At 46.2% G+C, this 20,067-nt stretch overlaps 1 protein-coding gene across 2 annotated transcripts in view; it reads right to left on the bottom strand.

Moving 5' to 3' along the window:
* The window catches only part of LOC115092810 (disintegrin and metalloproteinase domain-containing protein 9-like), a 606,381-nt gene that overhangs the window by 54,640 nt on the left and 531,674 nt on the right, over positions 1–20,067 (bottom strand). For both annotated transcript variants that reach the window (XM_029604139.1, XM_029604138.1), the window contains exon 19: positions 13,129–13,273. In XM_029604139.1, coding sequence (XP_029459999.1) covers positions 13,129–13,273 — 145 coding nt within the window. The remainder of the gene's footprint in view (positions 1–13,128; positions 13,274–20,067) is intronic.

Here is a 20,067-nt window from a genome sequence, read left to right on the forward strand (position 1 = left end):
TCCATCCTTCCCAATCCCAATCCTCCCTCACGGTCCACCTTCCAAAGGACATTCAACTCGACACGCCCACTACCAGAACCTTAAATCCATCTCTCCAATCATGATCACTCCCATTACCCAAATGCTAGGCATCCACACTATTACGTTAAACACTATTCAATGCACAATCCCTAACTAAAAAATCGTATACTAAATGACTATCTCATCGAGTGTGAAACCGGCCATATGCGCAATTACTGAGACATGCCTCAAACCTTCAGACACTGCAATAATTAACCACTACCCACAGAGACAATACAACTTCTTCTCCATCCACTGTCAGGGAAAAAAAAAAAGGAGGAGGAATCCTCCTAGCTACAAAAAGTCCTCAGATTCACTCAACACTCCTCCAATACCGACTCGAAACTCGAATTTGGCTTCTTCACATCAGACACAACTCCAAATTTCCTTCGCTACGCTCCTCCAGGTTTAACTGGAAACAGACGCATCTCCCCTGGTCGAACTAACTACCTCCCTTATCATCTAGATGCCCCAGCGATAATCTTAGGTGACTTCAACCTGCACATCGACAACGCCAAATTATCACCCAACTGCGAAGCCTTACTCACAGCATACTCCGCTTTAGGTTTCACTCAACTAGTTAACAAACCCACACACAAAGCTGGACACACGTTAGACCTTATCTTCATCAATACAGCAATCAAACTGGTCCAGCACCCAACCTGCACGAAGGTACCATGGTCAGATCACTCCCTCATAACTTCCTCATTCTCAATAAAAGATACCAGTCCAACTTGCATACCCTCACATTGCTTTACTTACAGGAAAACATGCACCACAGAAGATCTTAGCAATCACTTATTATCACATCTCACCCAAGTAGACTTCACCAACCCGAATTCAGCGCTTCGATCTTGGAACAACATCACGGAATCGATAGCCAACAAGCTATGCCCCCTAACAACAAAAAAACCTCACCCCAATTCGTCCAAAAGACAACCATGGTTTACTCTAGAGCTAAGAAAGCTTAAACTATTGCTAAGACAAAATGAGGCTAAATGGCGTAAAAAACCCATGCACCATCACTCTATCTACCTATAAATCTACTCTTCACAATACAAATCCAATACATTAAGATCCAAAAGGAACCACTACGCATCCAAGATCCACCACCTAATCTTCGACGCTAAAGCCCTCTTTAGCTACGTCTCCCAACCTCACTCAAATAAATTCATCAGAAATCGCTCTCAACCAAGCCAAATCTAAAGCGGAAGAACTAGCGCTATTTTTCATAACAAAATCAGCAAACTTCTAACTCAACTGCCCTCTAACACCGCATCTACTTCTATACCACCTCAGACTACCTTCAAAAATTCCCGCTTAGAAGAACTGGAACTAACTTCTTCCATCGAGATCCAAGGTATTCTACGGAAAATGAAACCATCTTCTCACCCTTCGGACCACATCCCCCTCGAAATTGCTTCTATCAATTCCTGACTCCATCTCCAAATCCCTGTCAGACATCATAAATTGCTCAATAACACAAGGTTCTTACCCAGATGACCTAAAATTGGCCTCTCTCAAACCATTACTGAAGAACCTAATCTAGATCCTAATGACCCAAACAACTACAGACCTATCGCCAACCTCCCCTTCATAGCTAAGATTATGGAGAAACTGGTGAACATCCGACTCTCAAACTACATTGAAGAAAACAACCTCCTATTCCCATCACAATACGGTTTCCGCAAAACACTAAGCACGGAGTCCCTCCTCATTTCCTTAACGGATCACCTCATCCTGGGCCTCGATAAAGGGCAAGCCTTCTTACTGATCCTACTGGACCTTTCTTCAGCCTTTGACACCGTCAATCATGCCTTACTCATTAACCAGTTAGCCTCCATAGGCATCTCAGGCACAGCACTATCTTGGTTCATATCATTTCTCAGCAATAGAGGATACAAGGTCAAGATACAGAACAAAGAATCCTCTCAACATCCGTCGTCAGTAGGAGTCCCACAGGGGTCCTCCCTGTCTCCTACTTTATTTAACATTTACCTTATACCATTATGCCAACTTCTCACCGACCTCAACCTCAAACACTACCTTTACGCGACGATATCCAGGTCCTGATACCCATTAAGGATTCCTTCGCAAAAACTCTGGCTTACTGGGATACATGCCTTCAAAAATTAAACTCCTCCTCACCAGCTTAAATTTGGTATTAAACTCCGGCAAAACTGAACTTCCTGCTCATCGCCTCAGAAAATAACACCATCACCTCTGCACAACAAGCCACGCCAAAAATCACACAAGTGAGAGACCTAGGAGTCCTAATTGATAATCGCCTGAATTTCAAAGCCACTATTAACAAAACCACCAAAGACTGTTTCTACAAACTACAAGTGCTGAAAAGAATTAGACCTCTTTTCCATGCCCAAGATTTAGAACCATTCTACAAGCAATTATTTTTTCAAAATTAGACTATTGTAACACCATCCTACTCGGCCTTCCCGCTTCATACACTAAACCACTCCAGATGGTGCAAAATGCAGCTGCACGAATTCTGACAAATACCAGGAGAAGGGACCACATAACCCCCATACTAAAGAGCCTCCATTGGCTACCTATACACTTTAGAATAATATACAAGGCCATTCTCACCACATACAAAATCACCCACCAACTGGCTCCCATTGACCTACAGATCCCCCTCCGACTACACAACTCATCAAGACCGACTAGAGATGCATACAAGGGATCGCTACAGGTAACCACACCGTCCAAATCTACCAGACACTGCACACTAAGAGACCGGCTTTCTCTACAGCCATCCCTCCGTTATGGAACTCCATCCCCTCAAATCTCAGAACAGAACCTTGCATCTCACCTTCAAAAAAAGACTAAAGACCTGGATATTCTTACAAGACCTTCCCGGACGCCAACATAGTCTACTAATCTCCAACTACACCGTGGTTATCCATTCTATTGTTTTTACATATGTAATTAATAACCTATCCTTTCTCTTCCTTCTCATCCAAGTTCTTATCACCCTGTTATATGTAACTGCCTTTTCAGCACCTTTGTTATAGTTATGTTTTCTATGCACCCCTGTTTTATGTGAACCAGCATGATGTGACTGCTGTCTCGAATGCCGGTATATAAAAATTTGAAATAAATAAATAAATAAATAAGGCGGTAGTGAAGTCTAATGCAATGTGAAATTTGGCACAGAGATTCCGCCAGTATCGGGCTGTGAATTGTGAACCTCGGTCGGATGTAATGTGCAGAGGTAGGCCATGAAGCCGGAATATATGCGACATAAATAGTTGGGCCAAACGGGGAGCAGAGGGGAGGGCGGGCAGGGGTGTAAATGAGCCATTTTAGAGAAACGATCAATCACCACCCAGATAACAGTGTGTCCTTCAGAAGCAGGTAAATCCACCACAAAGTCGGTGGAGATGTGAGTCCAAGGTTTGGTCGGCGCCGGCAGTGGTTGTAGCTGTCCCCACTGTCTCCCCACAGGATTCTTATGTTGGGTGCAAACAGGACAGGAATCAACATACGCACAAATGTCTTTGCACATCCCCGGCCACCAGTAGAATCGTTGAAGGAGGTCCTGTGTTCGCTTACATCCAGGATGTCCAGCGAATTGGGAATCATGTCCCCATTTCAGTACCCTGTTACGAAGTCTGCTGGGGACCACGGTTTTACCGATCGGAACAGAAAAGGTAGCAGCAAGGATGATATGGACTGGATCGATGATATTCTGCAAAGCCTCTTCTCCATCCTCGCAGACAAAGGAACGGGATAACGCATCTGCCTTAATATTCTTGCTTGTTGGTCGATACCGGAGTTCAAAATCAAAACGTGAAAAAAATAATGCCAACGGGCTTGACGCGGGTTAAGACGCTGAGCTTGCTGTAGATAATCAGATTCTTGTGATCTGTAAAGATAGTGATTCTGTGCTGGGGCCCCCTCCAGCCATTGTCGCCATTCTTCCAAGGGTGAGTTTAATGGCCAATAATTCTTTGTCGCCAATAGCATAGTTACGCTCAGCAGAAGAAAAATTTCTTGAAAAATAGGAACAGAGATGAGACGTACCTTTAGCATCATTCTGACTTAACACTGCTCCTACCTCCTCGGTGGATGCATCGACTTCAACAGTAAATGGGCGTCTTGGGTCAGGATGGCGGAGACAGGGCTGTTGTAAGAAGGAGTCCTTGAGAGCCTGAAATGCTTCCTCTGCGGTTGTGGACCAATTGGTGATATTAGCTCCTTTTCGTGTGAGTGCGGTGAGTGGTGCAGATAATTTGGAAAAGTCCTTAATGAAATGTCAGTAGTAATTGGCAAATCCAAGAAATCTCTGCAAGGCCTTTAGACCCTTCGGTTAGGACCACTCTTGTATGCTTTTTATTTTAGTTGGGTCCATTTGGAAACCTTGTTTAGAAATAATGTAACCCAGGAATGGCAAAGACTCTGTTTCAAAAACGCATTTCTCCAGTTTGGCGTACAACCGATGGTCCCTGAGTCGTCGTAATACTTGTAGTACGTGTTGGCGATGAGTTAGTAGATCCTTAGAAAAAATCAAAATGTCATCAAGATATACCACAACGCAGATATACAACAGGTCTCTAAAGATTTCATTAACAAAATTTTGAAAAACCGCAGGAGCATTAGTTAAACCAAATGGCATTACCAAGTACTCATAGTGTCCATCTCTGGTGTTGAAAGCAGTCTTCCATTCATCCCCTTCTTGGATTCGTACTAAATTATAAGCGCCACGGAGATCCAACTTGGAAAAAATTTGAGCTCCTTGCAGACGATCAAATAATTCCGCAATGAGAGGCAAGGGATATCGATCCTTGATGGTAATAGCATTGAGTCCTCGATAGTTGATGCACGGGCGTAACGTCCCGTCCTTTTTCTCCACAAAGAAAAATCCAGCCCCTGCAGGCGAGGTGGATCGCCGGATAAATCCTTTTTGTAAATTGTCCTGAATATATTCAGACATAGCTCGAGTTTCGGCAGCAGACAAAGGGTAAACTCAACCACGCGGGGGTGTGGAACCAGGGACCAACTTGATTGCGCAGTCGAATGCACAATGAGGCGGCAAGACATGAGGGTTCAGACCTTGCCTTAATAGTCTCAAGCGAATCGGAAGCAGCAGGAAGGGATCTGGGCACTTCCTGTGAGTATCTCTTTAAATTTCAGGCCATAGCCGCCCGTGCGGCCCTAGCAGACATCAGGGGGCGGAGCTTAGCTGCGTGGGGAGGAACGCCGCGGCCATCTTGGGGCAGCAGTGGCTGCTGCCGCTGAAGGAATCCTCGACGCCAGTCTCAGCGTCGATGGTCCGTCCGGGTCCTGGGGTAAGTGGTCGGTCCCGGTCGCGGCTTGCCGCGGCCGGTAGTCGTAACAGAGATTCACTGGCTCAACGATTCTCTCCAGTTTCATACCTCCAACAGACCGACTAGATCTGCCTACCTAGATACCCTGACTACCCCCCCATACAAATCCACCCAGCTCACTTCCACCCGAGAACAAGCTCTCTCCATAGCAGGTCCTATGTTATGGAATTCGATGCCACCAGACCTGTCTGGAACACTGTACAACCACATTTAAAAAAAAGTTAAAAACCTGGCTGTTCAAACAAGCATTCACGTAATCCAACCATACCTCTGACCTCCTAGCCTGTATCATAAATGTAATTATGTAATAACTATTGCTACATAACTATTATATAGCTAGCCTGGTAACTTAACTGTAATACAATGTAACTGTAATATATTGCAATAGCTATTGCTACATAACTGGTATATAGTTTATAATATAAACTCTGTCATATATATAGTTTGTAATATAATGCTCTCTTAACAAAGTCGTTATAAGGATCTGTCATCCTCCTTGCTAGTCTCCTCACTAGGTCTCCCTGACCATTCTTCTCTCTTGCCCTGTTCCTTACGATTCCGTTAGATGTAACTATTATCCTTCCATTCTATCTGTAAGTTTTTTTGTACCCCAGTTGTATGTAAACCGATGTGATATTAATTTGAATGTCAGTATATAAAAGTTATAAATAAATACATACATAAATAAATAAATAAATACAAATCCTGGTAGGTCGTTCAGGATAGGATCTTCAGGTTCCCATAACGGTGAAGCCCATACCAAGGCTCGTCCCTCTAGAAAAGATAGGATGTAAGTGGGCTTGGATGCTTCTGTGGGAAAGAGGGTAGGCTGTAAAGAGAAATGCATACTGCATTGATTAACAAACCCTCTACACATCTTAGCTTCACCCGTGAAGCGGATAGGTGTGGATAAAGGTACAGTGGTCTTAATGGTCACCACTGGAGACAGAGATTCTTTCTCTGGAGTTGCTGAAGTATTCAGTTGAGTCTGTAATAAATTAAAGGCAGCCGTTAGGCTTTCCAGAAACCTTTGTTGTTCAGTGATCCACTGAGCTAGGCCAGGAATGGCCTGCAAGGTCGCGAGCTGACCCGTCCATGAAGTCAGCAATCTGTTGGGTTTGAGGCATAGTGTGGACTCTTAGTCGCAGTGGTGAAGCCTCCTCTCATCGGGAAGGGCTCCGTGGGGAACCACAGCGATAGGCTAGACTCAGAGAGCAGACACTGGAGATGGAAAGCTTTATTGTACTGTTATAGAGAGATGTTAATAGTGGAGGAAGAGATGACACTGAAGTCCAGCAAGGTGTCAATATGCTCAGACAGCCTCAGATAAAGTAGTCTCACCCAGATGTACAAGGTTGGTAGTGTTCCGCAGAGCGGGATAAGCCGAACCTGGTGGGTGGAAATGGAGAGCTGGATCATATAGGTACTCACTGAAGAGTAGTGCAGAAATCCTCCTGGTAGATGGTGAAGGTGGGACCCGAGGTCCATGGTACAGGTACTCTGTATGGGATAGGCCTTCAAGGAGTGAGTACCTGGAAGAGCAGATTCCTGTAAAGAGAAGAGAGACCCCCGAGGAGTGGGGATCTAATTAGTAGGAGAAACCCCGAAGGGTAATTGGAAGCAAGAGGCCCCCGAGGAGCGGGTGCCCAGAGCGTCTTCAGGAGCAAGATATCCCAGAGGGTAGTGAGGAGTCTAAGCATGCAGCTTAGAAGCGGTCAGAGTAGCTTAAACCTTGCTAACTCATTCGTTAGGAGCAGAGCGGAGGCTTAAATACCCAGAGGTAATGACATCATGCGTTGGGGATGGCCCCGAGTTTCCCGCCATGATGTGTAGATAAGCATAGGCAGCTAGCGTGCACCCTAGGAGGCCACGGGAAGGAGCATGGCAGACGGGGACCCCCATGCTGAGTTGGTTTCAGCACTTGGCACTGGAGCAGCCATCTTACCCATGGAGGAGGAGAAAGGCAAAAAAGAGGTGAGGCAGAGCGGTCGCAGCCATCTACGACCGACGGACACAACAAGGTGAGCTGAGTATGGTAAATAGGATATGTGGATAGGAGTTTCCTTCTCTATTCCTGGTCTGATAGTTGTAGAAAAGCTTTATGTGATGATGGTCTATCACTCCCCTGGGGGAATAATTTTGGCGACTATTCTGGTCTGAGAATAAACTTGGAAAGAGCTTCAAGGTTGGTTGGTGAGTCATGATGTGATGATGCATCTTTTTTATGAAGAGATTTGTCCAGTCTCGATTTTTTGTCCGGTATCGAGTGATGTGTCGATGGTTTTTTTTTTTTCAATTTAAGGTTTATTAACGCTGTAATGAACAAAAGTACATAAACAACACCAGCATAAACCAATACAGCCACCTGAAGCAAAAATCAGTATGAAAATTACAACAGGATAGAAGCATACAAGCAACAAGGTGTTTAACATTTATCCCCATCCCTCCCTCCCCCCCGCATGTCATGTAAAATCTAAGTGAAAATAAAACTGGTTGGCAAATCGCCAATCTCGCCTCCACCACTCTAGAGCAGTTCTAGGCAGTATTCAAGAAATCAAATAACCAAATCATCCAATCAAGGGTTTGTGAATGTCAAAGGTCGCCATGTGATGTAGGGCTGCCAGGTTGCGTGGAACCTGGCCAAACGCTGATATTTCAGGGCCGTGAGTCGGTACAGGGTGCAAGTTCTATCCAGACGGCGCAGTAGCTCCTCCGGAGTAGGTGGTGAGGATCTCTTCCAACGGAATGCAATTTCCATTTTGGTCGCCGTGCACACCTGTTGCACCAGTATTTGACCTGGCGAGTCCAAAGAGTCCTTCGATGCAAACAGTAGCGCCTGGTCCAATTGAAGAGTACAGGGGGTCTTTAAGAGTTGCGATAGTAAAGTGGAAACATAGGTCCACAGTGATTGTATAAAGACGCAGTCCCACCACATATGTAAAAATGTGCCTTTGTGATGACAATTCCGCCAGCAAAGGGGATCCAAGCGGGGATAACAATGGTGTAGTCTAACCGGTGTGAGGTGCCACCGAAAGAGCGTCTTATAGTTGGCTTCTATGATCCGCGTTGAGATATTTCCCCGGGAGACCTTGGAGAATATATCAGACCATTCCTCTTCAGAGTAGGCCCTCCCAAGGTCGGCCTCCCACGCCAACATGTGGGCATACTTGTCAAATGGTCGAGTAGACAGCTGTCGGTAGATTTTGGAAATAAGGCCCCCCACGACTGGAGTTGCAGTACAATATCCCTCAAACAGGGAGCGAGATGGTGATATAAGGCCCTTGGCCCGGGTGCAGAGCAGGAAGTGTCTGAGCTGCATATATGGAAGAAACTCCGTGGAAGGTAGATGGTAGGTCTCCTGAAGTACCGAGAACGGTATGGGAAGATCCCGCTGCATGACCTGGTGGAGACAAGTAACGCCATTGACTTTCCAAAGCTCATAAGCTTTAGTAGGTAGGCCGGCTGGAAACATGGTGTTGTGGAATAAGGAGGTAAGCGAGTAGTACTCCGAAGTCCCCACCAGTTTGTGTCGCCAACTCTTCCACACATTATAGGTATGCCTAGTAGAGGGGGTGAGTCGAAGGTTCAGTCTCCAAGTTTTATTAGGCTGCCAGAGGAGGGAAGACAATGGTGTCGGACTTATCCATTCTTGCTCCAAAGCGACCCACGGCTTTATAGAAGTTGAGCAGTGCCAATCAACGATGGGCCGTAATTGAGCTGCTACGTAATACCAGGTGAGATTCGGAAGGCCCATACCTCCCTGAGCCTTAGATAGGTAGAGAATTTTTTGGGCGACACGGGGTGGACGGTGGCGCCAGAGGAAGCGGAGCAGCTTTTGTTGCCATTGCATTAGCGTGGTTCGACTAATAGGAATAGGCAGAGTCTGGAAAAGGTACAGCAATCTAGGTAATAGATTCATTTTGATGGTTGCTAGGCGGCTGATCCAGGTAAGGGGGAGAGAACTCCACTTTTCCAAGTCCTTATCGAGTTTCTTAATTAAAGGAGTATAATTATGGTGAAAAAGATCAGAGGTGTGACTACTCAGATATACCCCAAGATACTTAATTTTAGATGGAGCCCATTTAAATGCATGGTTGGCCTTTAATGCACATACCATATCAGGTGGACAGGTGACATTCAGTATCTCAGATTTATCCCAATTGATTTTGAACCCAGAGATGGCGCTGAACCGAGCCAGCTCTGTTTCAATCAATGGGAGGGAGACAGTGGGGTTCCCAACCGTAAAGATAATATCATCCGCAAACAAGGATAATTTGGGTTCACAAGTATTGAGAGGAAAACCCCGCACCTCCCTGTTGCCCCGTATGGAGATGGCCAAGGGTTCTAGGAAAATAGCAAATAAAATAGGCGATAGGGGGCAGCCCTGTCGAGTGCCCCGTTGCACAGAGAAGGGAGTGGTGTAGCAACCATTAATTTTTAAACTAGCCAGGGGATTATGATAAAGCGCCTGTATCCAGTTGTGGAAGGAGGGTCCAAACTCCATTGCATGTAATGTTTGAAATAAAAAGGGCCAGTGGACCATGTCGAAGGCTTTCTCCTCATCTATAGCCAAAAGGAGATGGTCCACCCGGCACTGTGAAGCCCCCCAGATAACATTGATTATTTTACGGACGTTATCACTGGCCATGCAGCCAGGAATAAAGCCGGCCTGGTCGGGGTGAATAATATGTGTAATAAAGCAGTTAATCCTATCGGCCAAAATTTTTGCCAGAAGTTTGAGGTCCAGATTAATCAGCGAAATTGGCCGATAAGAGGCACATAAGGCGGGGTCTCGGCCTGGCTTAGCTATAATAGTGATACCAGCGGTGTTAGAGTCCGCGTGTAGCTTACCCCCCTCCCTGAGGTAGTTAAAGTGAGCTTGTAAGTGTGAGACCAAGTCAGGTCCAAATGTTTTGTAAAACTTGGCTGACAGGCCATCGGGCCCGGGTGCTTTGCCCACCTTGAGGGTTTTGATGACGGCCAGGATTTCCGGGGTCGTTATGTCCGCATTTAATCTATCCCTCATTTCCTGGGTCAGATTGGGCAGAGGAAGCTCCTGGAGATAATGTTGAATATCCGCAATCTGTATGTGGGATTCAGCAGAGTATAAGTTTTGGTAGAATTTAAGAAATTGCTGAGTTATTGCCGAATTGGAGGTCTCTATACGCCCCTTATCGCCTTTGATTTTTAAAATGTGATTTTGAAAGGACTGCTTTTTCAGTTGATGGGCCAAGAGCCTGCCAGCCCTATTATCCCCTTCAAAATGCTGTTGGCGAGTAATGTTAAGAGCGTGCGCAACTTGGCCCAATTCTAGCCTATTTAGGTCCTCCCGGCATTGCGTGAGTTGCTTAAGGGTACGGGCGGAGCGGGATTGGCTATGCTGTGCTGTGAGAGCAGCTATTTTATTTCGAAGTTGGAGACAGGCCGCTTCCCTTCGTTTTTTGATATGAGAGGCGTGGGAGATAAAGTGGCCCCTCACATAAGATTTAAAGCAGTCCCATAAGGTGACCGGGGATGAGACCGACCCAGTGTTTATAGTGAAAAAGTCACGTATGACCTGTGTTGAAGAGTGTACGAACCCGGGATCCTGCAATAGGGAGTCATTAAGCCGCCAATATTTATGGCCATGCGCCTCCACTGGTATGGTAACTTGGACTGAGACAGGAGCATGATCAGACCAAGTCACTATGCCGATCTCCGGGTTACGAATCTGGTGAAATAAAGTTTTGTCTACCATCAGGTAGTCAATGCGGGAGTAGGAGTCGTGAGGTTTGGAGTAGAAGGGGTAGGACCTAGAATGTGGATACGTAGCCCTCCAAGAATCCACCAAGTCATGGGCAGAAAGAAAATCTTTAAGGGCTCTAGTATGGACCATAGCCGTGTGTGCAGAACCCTTGGATGTATCTATTGCTGGTGATACTGTAACATTGAAATCCCCACCTACTATTAGAGATCCCGAGGCATGTTGGGTAAGGACATTTTGTAGGTGCTTGAAGAACACCGCCTGCTCTTTATTGGGGGCATACACATTAAGTAAGGTGAATTCAAGGTCAAACATCTTTACCCCCAACAACAAGTAGCGACCCTGAGGGTCAGAAACCACTTTCGTACACTCAAACACCAATTGTGAGGAAAAAAGGATGCCTACTCCTGCATACTTGGCAGATTTATTGGCGGCTGCAAAATACTGATGCTGGAAATTTCGGGACTTCATTAAGGCTTCATATCTACGGGTGAGGTGGGTCTCCTGTACAAATACAATGTCTGGCTTAGAGGCCGCGATTTCCCGATAAAAAAGGGATCGCTTGTGGGGGGAATTAAAACCCTTGACATTCAGGGAAAATATCTTAATCTGAGCCATTCATTCTGCATAGTTTAGCTCCCGGGACGTACTGTAAAAAAAAAATTATAGAGTCCTAAGGAGCGAAAACCGCCGCCGAGGGGGCGGTTTGATGTGTCGATGGTTTTAATTGCTTTGAACTTGACGTCGCTTCATACGTCAGGTGGTACGACGCTTTCACTTGCATCAACTTCGACGCCTTAACCTGCGTTGATGGTCTCAACGCCTTATTGTGCATTGGACGGTCCAATGCTTTCCTATGTGTTGATTCTTCTGACATGATAGTTTGCGTCAATCTGTCCAATGGACTAACCTGCATCGATCGCTCCAATGTCTTTTTTATGAGCCTTAGCCTGCAGTGCGGTCTGTGTATTCGAAACCTTTTGAGGCAATTTAGTCACTTTTGGTGGTGGTAGCATGGTGGGATTTTTCCCATTCTGGCTATGTTTGGTGTCTCCGGATCCTACTGATGACGATCGCCTTACCGGGTCTGGATGATGGAACTTCAGTCCCAGAGAGGATTGCGTTGATCTTCTTTCATGCGGTGAAGATGGGGTGTAGGATCCTGATGTTTGTTCCCGGAGCTTTAGGATATTTGTGGCTCTCTGGCGCTGACTCTGAGAGACATTCTTCCACAGTCTCCATGGGCTGCTTGGCACAGATAGCAGCAGTTGTGACCATCAGTCACAGACATGATTTTTCCACACTGGCATTATTTAAAGCCAGGGATTTTAGGCATTGTAGCACTTAAAAGTGCTTTTTTGAGAGAAAAAACAAATAGACAAGAATTCCTGAGGAGAAAAAATAAGAGACTTGACTCCACATATCTGTGCAGAGCACTGAAAAAAAAACCCGAGGAGACTCACACGAGATGTGCAGGAAGAGCAGTACAGCCGCATAGGGGCAAAGCTCTGTGAGCTTAGACAGACAGCTCCACCCCGTGACACCTGGATGACATCATCCAGACAGCATGCCTAAATAATCCTGTTTATCCACAGAGAAAAAATGAATTATTTATTAAGATAATGTACTGTTGAAGGAGTTTCTAAATCTGAATGGATTGAGTGTGAAATAGCTACTGTTAGAAACTGTTTCAGTCACTTTAATAAATACATTTTTTTTATTATAGCTCTGAAAGTTAAAATCGTAACCAAAGCCTTAAGGGACCAGCCTCACTTTGTTTCTGAATCTATAATTCTGAAAAGCAATTCAATGAACCAAACAGAATGTAACACCTAAACAATGGATAATGAAAATACAGTAAAGTATACCTAATATACTTTTAATTTGTTTTTGATCTCTTACAATTTATATTTATAACAGCATTATATTATGTCAGTAAGCAAAATAAAATTTGAATAGAATATTTCAATACGATACCTTGAATACATTCTTCCCAATACAATGGCTATACAAGTAGCAATTAAAATTAAAGGGAGAGCAACACCAAGTACTATCGCAATGACATTTTTTGGTACATCTTCTATTATCTCTATTTCTTCAATAGGAACAGTCGTGGGGAGACCTAGAAAACCAGACCACTGTTGAAATGCTTATTGTGATCCAGGTAAATGTTCAAATAAATGTAATTAACAAAAAAATATCCTTGTCCTATCAAATAAACATTCTCACATCTACCATAAGTTAAAATGGTCAAATTAACTTTTTATGCAAAAAAAAAGAGGAGAAACACACAAATATATATTGTGCAAAAAAGTGTGAAAACAAGTAGAATCACATAAAGTACTTTGTGGCCATCACACTGCAACCAAAAAGTCTTATACTTCTGAAATGTTCAAATGCAAATAAAACATAGAAACATAGAAATGACGGCAGAAGAAGACCAATAGTCCCATCCAGTCTGCCCAGCAAGCTTTCATACTTATTTTCTCATACTTATCTGTTACTCTGACCGGTGAGTTCAGGGCCCTTATTGGTAGCTTTTTTTTTTTTTTATTTAATTTTTATTGAATTTTTCATATTTTTACAGGATACAGTAAGACAGTATACAAGATAGAGATGTGAATCGTGTGATCGATCGTCTTAACGATCGATTTTGGCTGGGAGGGGGAGGGAATTGGATCGTCGCCGTTTGGGTTTTTTAAATATCGTGAAAATCGTGAAAATCGTGTAAATCGAAAACCGGCACACTAAAACATCCCTAAAACCCACCCGACCCTTTAAAATAAATCCCCCACCCTCTCGAACCCCCCCCAAAATGCCTTAAATTACCTGGGGTCCAGTGGGGGGAGGGCGGGAAAACCGGCACACTAAAAAAACCCTAAAACCCACCCCGACCCTTTAAAATAAATCCCCCACCCTCCCGAACCCCCCCAAAATGCCTTAAATTACCTGGGGTCCAGAGGAAGGGTCCCGCTGTGATCTTCCACTCTCGGACCTCTGGTGCTTGTAGAAATGGCGCCGGCGCTACCTTTGGTTTTTCCGTATGGAAAAACGATTTGCGGCAGGAGATCGCTCCCGGACCCCCGCTGGACCCCCAGGGACTTTTGGCCAGCTTGGGGGGGCCTCCTGACCCCCACAAGACTTGCCAAAAGTCCAGCGGGGGTACGGAACGACCTCCTGCAGTCGAATCGTGTTGTCTACGGCCGGCGCCATTTTGCGCAAAATGGCGGCGCAAAATGGCGCCGACCATTGACGGGAGATCTCTCCCACCTCGCAGCAATCATCATCCTGCTGCTGAAGATCTGGAAGACGAGGTCCTGTGCCAGTAAGGGTCCCGCCCGCGGCGCTCGGAGCCCGGCGGTGTGGGGAGCTGGAAAGTTTCTTTCGTTTCCTTCTCCGCTCCGCGGGTGATAGCCGTGAGTGTTTCTGAATAAGAAACCGTGAGGCACTTGGATCCAGAGGGTCGACTTTTGCTGGCCCCGCAGTCCATCCTTATCAGCAACGGGAGCGGTAACAGAGCCGGAGCCTTTCACCCGGAGGTTATGGGTTCAGATCCGGCTCGGGTCAGCGGTGCTTGAAAGATTTAAGCCTACGTCTGACAAAGCATTGTCCGAGAGCATGCACCTTCTTAGTGATGGGGGGTCCGGGAACGACTTCCTGCATGCGAATCGTTTTTCCGTATGGAAAAACGATTCGCGGCAGGAGATCGCTCCCGGACCCCCGCTGGACCCCGCTGGACTTTTGGCCAGCTTGGGGGGGCCTCCTGACCCCACAAGACTTGCCAGAAGTCCAGCGGGGGTCCGGAACGACCTCCTGCAGTCGAATCGTGTTGTCTATGGCGGCGCCATTTTGCGCAAAATGGCGGCGCAAAATGGCGCCGGCCATAGACAACACGATTCGACTGCAGGAGGTCGTTCCGGACCCCCGCTGGACTTTTGGCAAGTCTTGTGGGGGTCAGGAGGCCCCCCAAGCTGGCCAAAAGTCCAGCGGGGTCCAGCGGGGGTCCGGGAGCGATCTCCTGCCGCGAATCGTTTTTCCATACGGAAAAACGATTCGCATGCAGGAAGTCGTTCCCGGACCCCCCATCACTAAGAAGGTGCATGCTCTCGGACAATGCTTTGTCAGACGTAGGCTTAAATCTTTCAAGCACCGCTGACCCGAGCCGGATCTGAACCCATAACCTCCGGGTGAAAGGCTCCGGCTCTGTTACCGCTCCCGTTGCTGATAAGGATGGACTGCGGGGCCAGCAAAAGTCGACCCTCTGGATCCAAGTGCCTCGCGGTTTCTTATTCAGAAACACTCACGGCTATCACCCGCGGAGCGGAGAAGGAAACGAAAGAAACTTTCCAGCTCCCCACCCTGCCGGGCTCCGAGCGCCGCAGGCGGGACCCTTACTGGCACAGGACCTCGTCTTCCAGATCTTCAGCAGCAGGATGATGATCGCTGCGAGGTGGGAGAGATCTCCCGTCAATGGTCGGCGCCATTTTGCGCCGCCATTTTGCGCAAAATGGCGCCGGCCGTAGACAACACGATTCGACTGCAGGAGGTCATTCCGGACCCCCGCTGGACTTTTGGCAAGTCTTGTGGGGGTCAGGAGGCCCCCCCCAAGCTGGCCAAAAGTCCCTGGGGGTCTAGCGGGGGTCCGGGAGCGATCTCCTGCCGCGAATCGTTTTTCCATACGGAAAAACCAAAGGTAGCGCCGGCGTCATTTCTACAAGCACCGGAGGTCCGAGAGTGGAAGATCACAGCGGGACCCTTCCTCTGGACCCCAGGTAATTTAAGGCATTTTGGGGGGGTTCGGGAGGGTGGGGGATTTATTTTAAAGGGTCGGGGTGGGTTTTAGGGTTTTTTTAGTGTGCCGGTTTTCCCGCCCTCCCCTTTCCCCTCCCCCTTCCCCCGATTTACGATTTTTTGACGATAAATCGGGGGAATTGTTATTGTATCGCGGCTCTAACGATTTTTGACGATTTAAAATATATCGGACGATATTTTAAATCGTCAAAAAATGATTCACATCCCTAATACAAGAGGATATTGCAATTGTTTCTTATTAACCAACAACCAAGGATTCAACAAACTCCTTCTTTATACTAATACCTAAACATAAGGAAAAAACTTTGAGACATTACAGGTATTTCACTCAGAGCAGAGATTTAGGTAGTCATAAAAACAACCTAGTTATCTTGTCATCTTCTAATTTTCTTTTTCCCAAACCTATAGGGTTCTCAAGAGTGGGAGTCCAGATATAATCTCAACTGTTCCGGGAAGTTAAAAACATACCTAGTGTTCTGATGTAAAATCAGACATATTGGTAGTTTTTTTATTCTAATTTCCTTCCACCCCCGCTATTGATGCAGAGAGCAGTGTATCAAACATCATCTTCAACTTCAAATCACAAACACATTAACTGAAGTATGTAAGTACTTATCTGCTGGACAAGACAATACCATGATATTCTCATTTCCGCCTTTCAACATATAGGCATTGATGATACAGTATTACAATGGCTCAAATCCTTTTTATCAAACTGCCCTCAACAAGTTAATCTGAAAGTTCATCATTTTGAATGGTTTTACACAAATTCCGGTGTCCCTCAAGGTTCCTCCCTATCCACCATTCTTTTTAATATCTACTTGATTCCTCTTTGTCACTTACTAGCCGGCTTGGGTCTAAACTTTAAAATATACACAGATGACATTCAGTTTATTGTTCCTTATACCACCTCTTGGACTAATACCTTTTCATTAATTCAATTGTACCTTAAATCCATTATCACTTGGTTATCACATAAACATCTAAAACTAAACGCTTTCAAGACTGAAATGGTTTACCTATCTACTATCCCCAACTCATCTTGCAGTTCTCCATCAGAATTTGTATACGAAACTTACACTATTCCAATTACAACCCATGCCCGTAGTCTCGGAATGATCATTGATTCAAAACTGTCCATGTCCAATAACATCTCCACAATCATGAAAAAATCTTTTTTCAAAATATATATGTTAAAGAAACTTAAACTGTTATTATTTCCAAATGATTTTCGTACAGTACTCCAATTACTGATTCTAACAGGACTCGATTACTGTAATCCCCTTCTCTTAGGTCGCCCCGATATTACACTCCATCCGTTACAATTACTCCAAAACACTTGCCCGTCTTATTTCCATATTACTCCAATTCTACAAACTTTACACTGGCTTCCAATACAAGGTATTATCAATTATCCATAATTTAATTTACAACCCTTCCTCTATTTGGCTTTGTTCCTCTCTAAGACTATATCAACCGTCACACCAACTGCAATCTCAAGATAAATGTCTTCTAGAAATCCCCACAATTAAAACAGCTAGACTCAACCAGAAAACACGCTTTCTCCGTGGCAGGTCCTATCTTAGGAATTCACTTCCCGACTATGTTTAACATCCAATATAACAGAATTTTTAAAAGTTGTAAAAACCTATGTTCCTCTGCCTACAATTTCACATCCAAACAGTTATAATTTCCCTATAACTAATTAACCTCTCATTTACCTTCTGTCCATTTTATACTCTTGTTGATACTCTTTTTACCACTCAGTTTGAGTCATTTCTTAAACTTTATTATGTATAATTTTGTATTTTCTTTTTCTTTTTGTATTTTCTTTTTCTTTTTAATGCTATTTTAATTATTTAAATAAATGTATCTCTCTCTGATTTTAAATGTAAACCACTTAAATCATGAATATTTGTATAGGTGGTATAAAAAACAATTTAAATAAATACCAAATGGCAACTCCAGTGGTGTGCACTTGAAATTGGCTGATGTGCTTGCACATAAACCCAACAACAGGTGTTTCAATAAAGATACTGCCTTGTTCAGGGGCCTTGGATGGCTTTAACTAGAACAAGTTAAAAATATATAATATATAATAATGATTATCTTGTTCTAGTTTTATATCTCTATCTATATACAGTATGTATTTCAAGTGCACACCACTGGAATGTTCATTGAAACAGGACTGTTAACTTGCTGGTCCAACGGCCACAGAGCACTTTATACCACTACTTATTATATTTTTGCAATGGGTGTTGTGGTCTGCACCGCTTCCTCTCCCTTGTGCCTGACCAGTGCCTACCTTCGCAGCTGGAGACGCCGCGCTCCGTGACCCCAGGATCCCAAGACGCCGATGGCTCCACGTGGCGTCCGCCATTTCCTGCCTGTTTTGCCACGGCCTCGCGCACGTGCGTGCGCTCACTTTGTGCGCCCAGCACCCGGAAGTCGAGCCCCGCCTGCGATGATGACGTCACGTACCCAGGGCAAGATAACCGGCGCCCGGACGCCGTCTCATCGCCTTGCAACGAGGTTCACTACTGCCTTGTAGTTCTGAGTTGCGCATCGTCTTCACTGAGTTCCTGTCGCTGACCTTGGATTGCCTTGTCTACGCTTTGCCTGCCGCCTGCCTCTGACCCTGGTTTGTTCCTGACTACGCTTTGCCTGCTGCCTGCCTCTGACCCTGGTTTGTTCCTGACTACGCTTTGCCTGCCGCCTGCCCTGATCTTGGCCTGTTCCTGTTTGCTCAGCCTGCTTCCTGCCACTGATCTCGGCTCGTCTCTGGTCCTGCTTCAGTCTTCAGCTTGCTCCAGTTCCTGCTTGCTACGGAACCCGTTCCAGGTTACAGCTTGCGCCAGCTCCTGCTCGTCACAGACTTTGTTTCAGGCTACGCCTGTTACTATCCTCCGCCTGCCTCAGTATCCGGTCTCCTGCCTACCAAGTAACTTTAGACTTCCTTGCTCTCATCCCTGTCACTGGACTCTCTCTATTGCCCAAGTCCCAAGGAGCCAGAACCCTACGGGCTCCTCCTGGGGGGTTCCTGGTTCCCGGGTGAACACCTCGAGCCTCTGGCTCCACCTCCCGGCCTATCCTATCACTCGAGGTAGGCCGGCCCAAGGGTCCACTACTTCGCCTGCAGTATCAAACTGCAACAGTTTGCAAGGCCATGGACTCGGCGGAGGCCCCTAGCCTGCAGGCCATTCCAGGAATGGCTCAACGCCTCCAGCAGCAACAGCACTGCATTGACACCCTCGCTGCCACTGTGGAACACTTGGTCTCCCGCCTAGAGGGTTCTGCTCGGGAGTCGCCTCCGGCACCCGCTTCCTCTACCGCCTCAGTAACGCAGTTACCCACACCCACCCGGTATGCCGGGGACAGCAAGTCCTGCCGAGGGTTTTTAAATCAGTGCCAAGTACGCTTTACACTCCTGCCTGCACAGTTTCCTTCAGACGCAGTCAAAGTAGCGTTCATTTTCTCGCTGCTGGATGGCAAGGCCCTTGACTGGGCTTCACCTATGTGGGAACGCCAGGACCCTATGCTACAGAACCTGGAGGACTTCCTCCTTAATTTTCAGCTTGCCTTTGATGACCCTGCACGCCAAACCACCGCAGCCTCGGAACTCTTGCACCTCAGGCAAGGAACACGCCCGGTGGCTGATTACATCATCAAATTTCGTACGCTAGCCATGGAGGTCGGTTGGCAAGATGATTGTCTGAAGGGGATATTTCTTGAAGGGCTAGCCGGCCGTATCAAGGATGAGCTGGCAGGACGGGACCTTCCAGGGGACTTAAATGATCTGATAGACGTAGCGGGTAGGGTAGATCGCCGCCTTCAGCAGTGAGACAAAGAGACCCGCTCGGGCCGTAGGCCACCTCCACAGCCGTCTACCTCTTCCAGAACCCTGGTCTCCAGGGCTCCTCCAGTCACTGTGCCTTGTGGGGCACCCATGCAATTGGGTAGGTCTCCATTAACCCCAGAAGAAAAGAGGAGACGTCGCACGCTAGGTCTCTGCCTCTATTGTGGAGGCAAGGGGCATTTCTTCTCTACTTGCCCGGAACGTCCGGGAAACGCTCCTGCCTAGTTTACACCGAGGAGCTACACCTA

This window comes from Rhinatrema bivittatum, chromosome 5 (genome assembly GCF_901001135.1).
Source record: "Rhinatrema bivittatum chromosome 5, aRhiBiv1.1, whole genome shotgun sequence".
Taxonomy (NCBI): Eukaryota; Metazoa; Chordata; class Amphibia; order Gymnophiona; family Rhinatrematidae; genus Rhinatrema; species Rhinatrema bivittatum.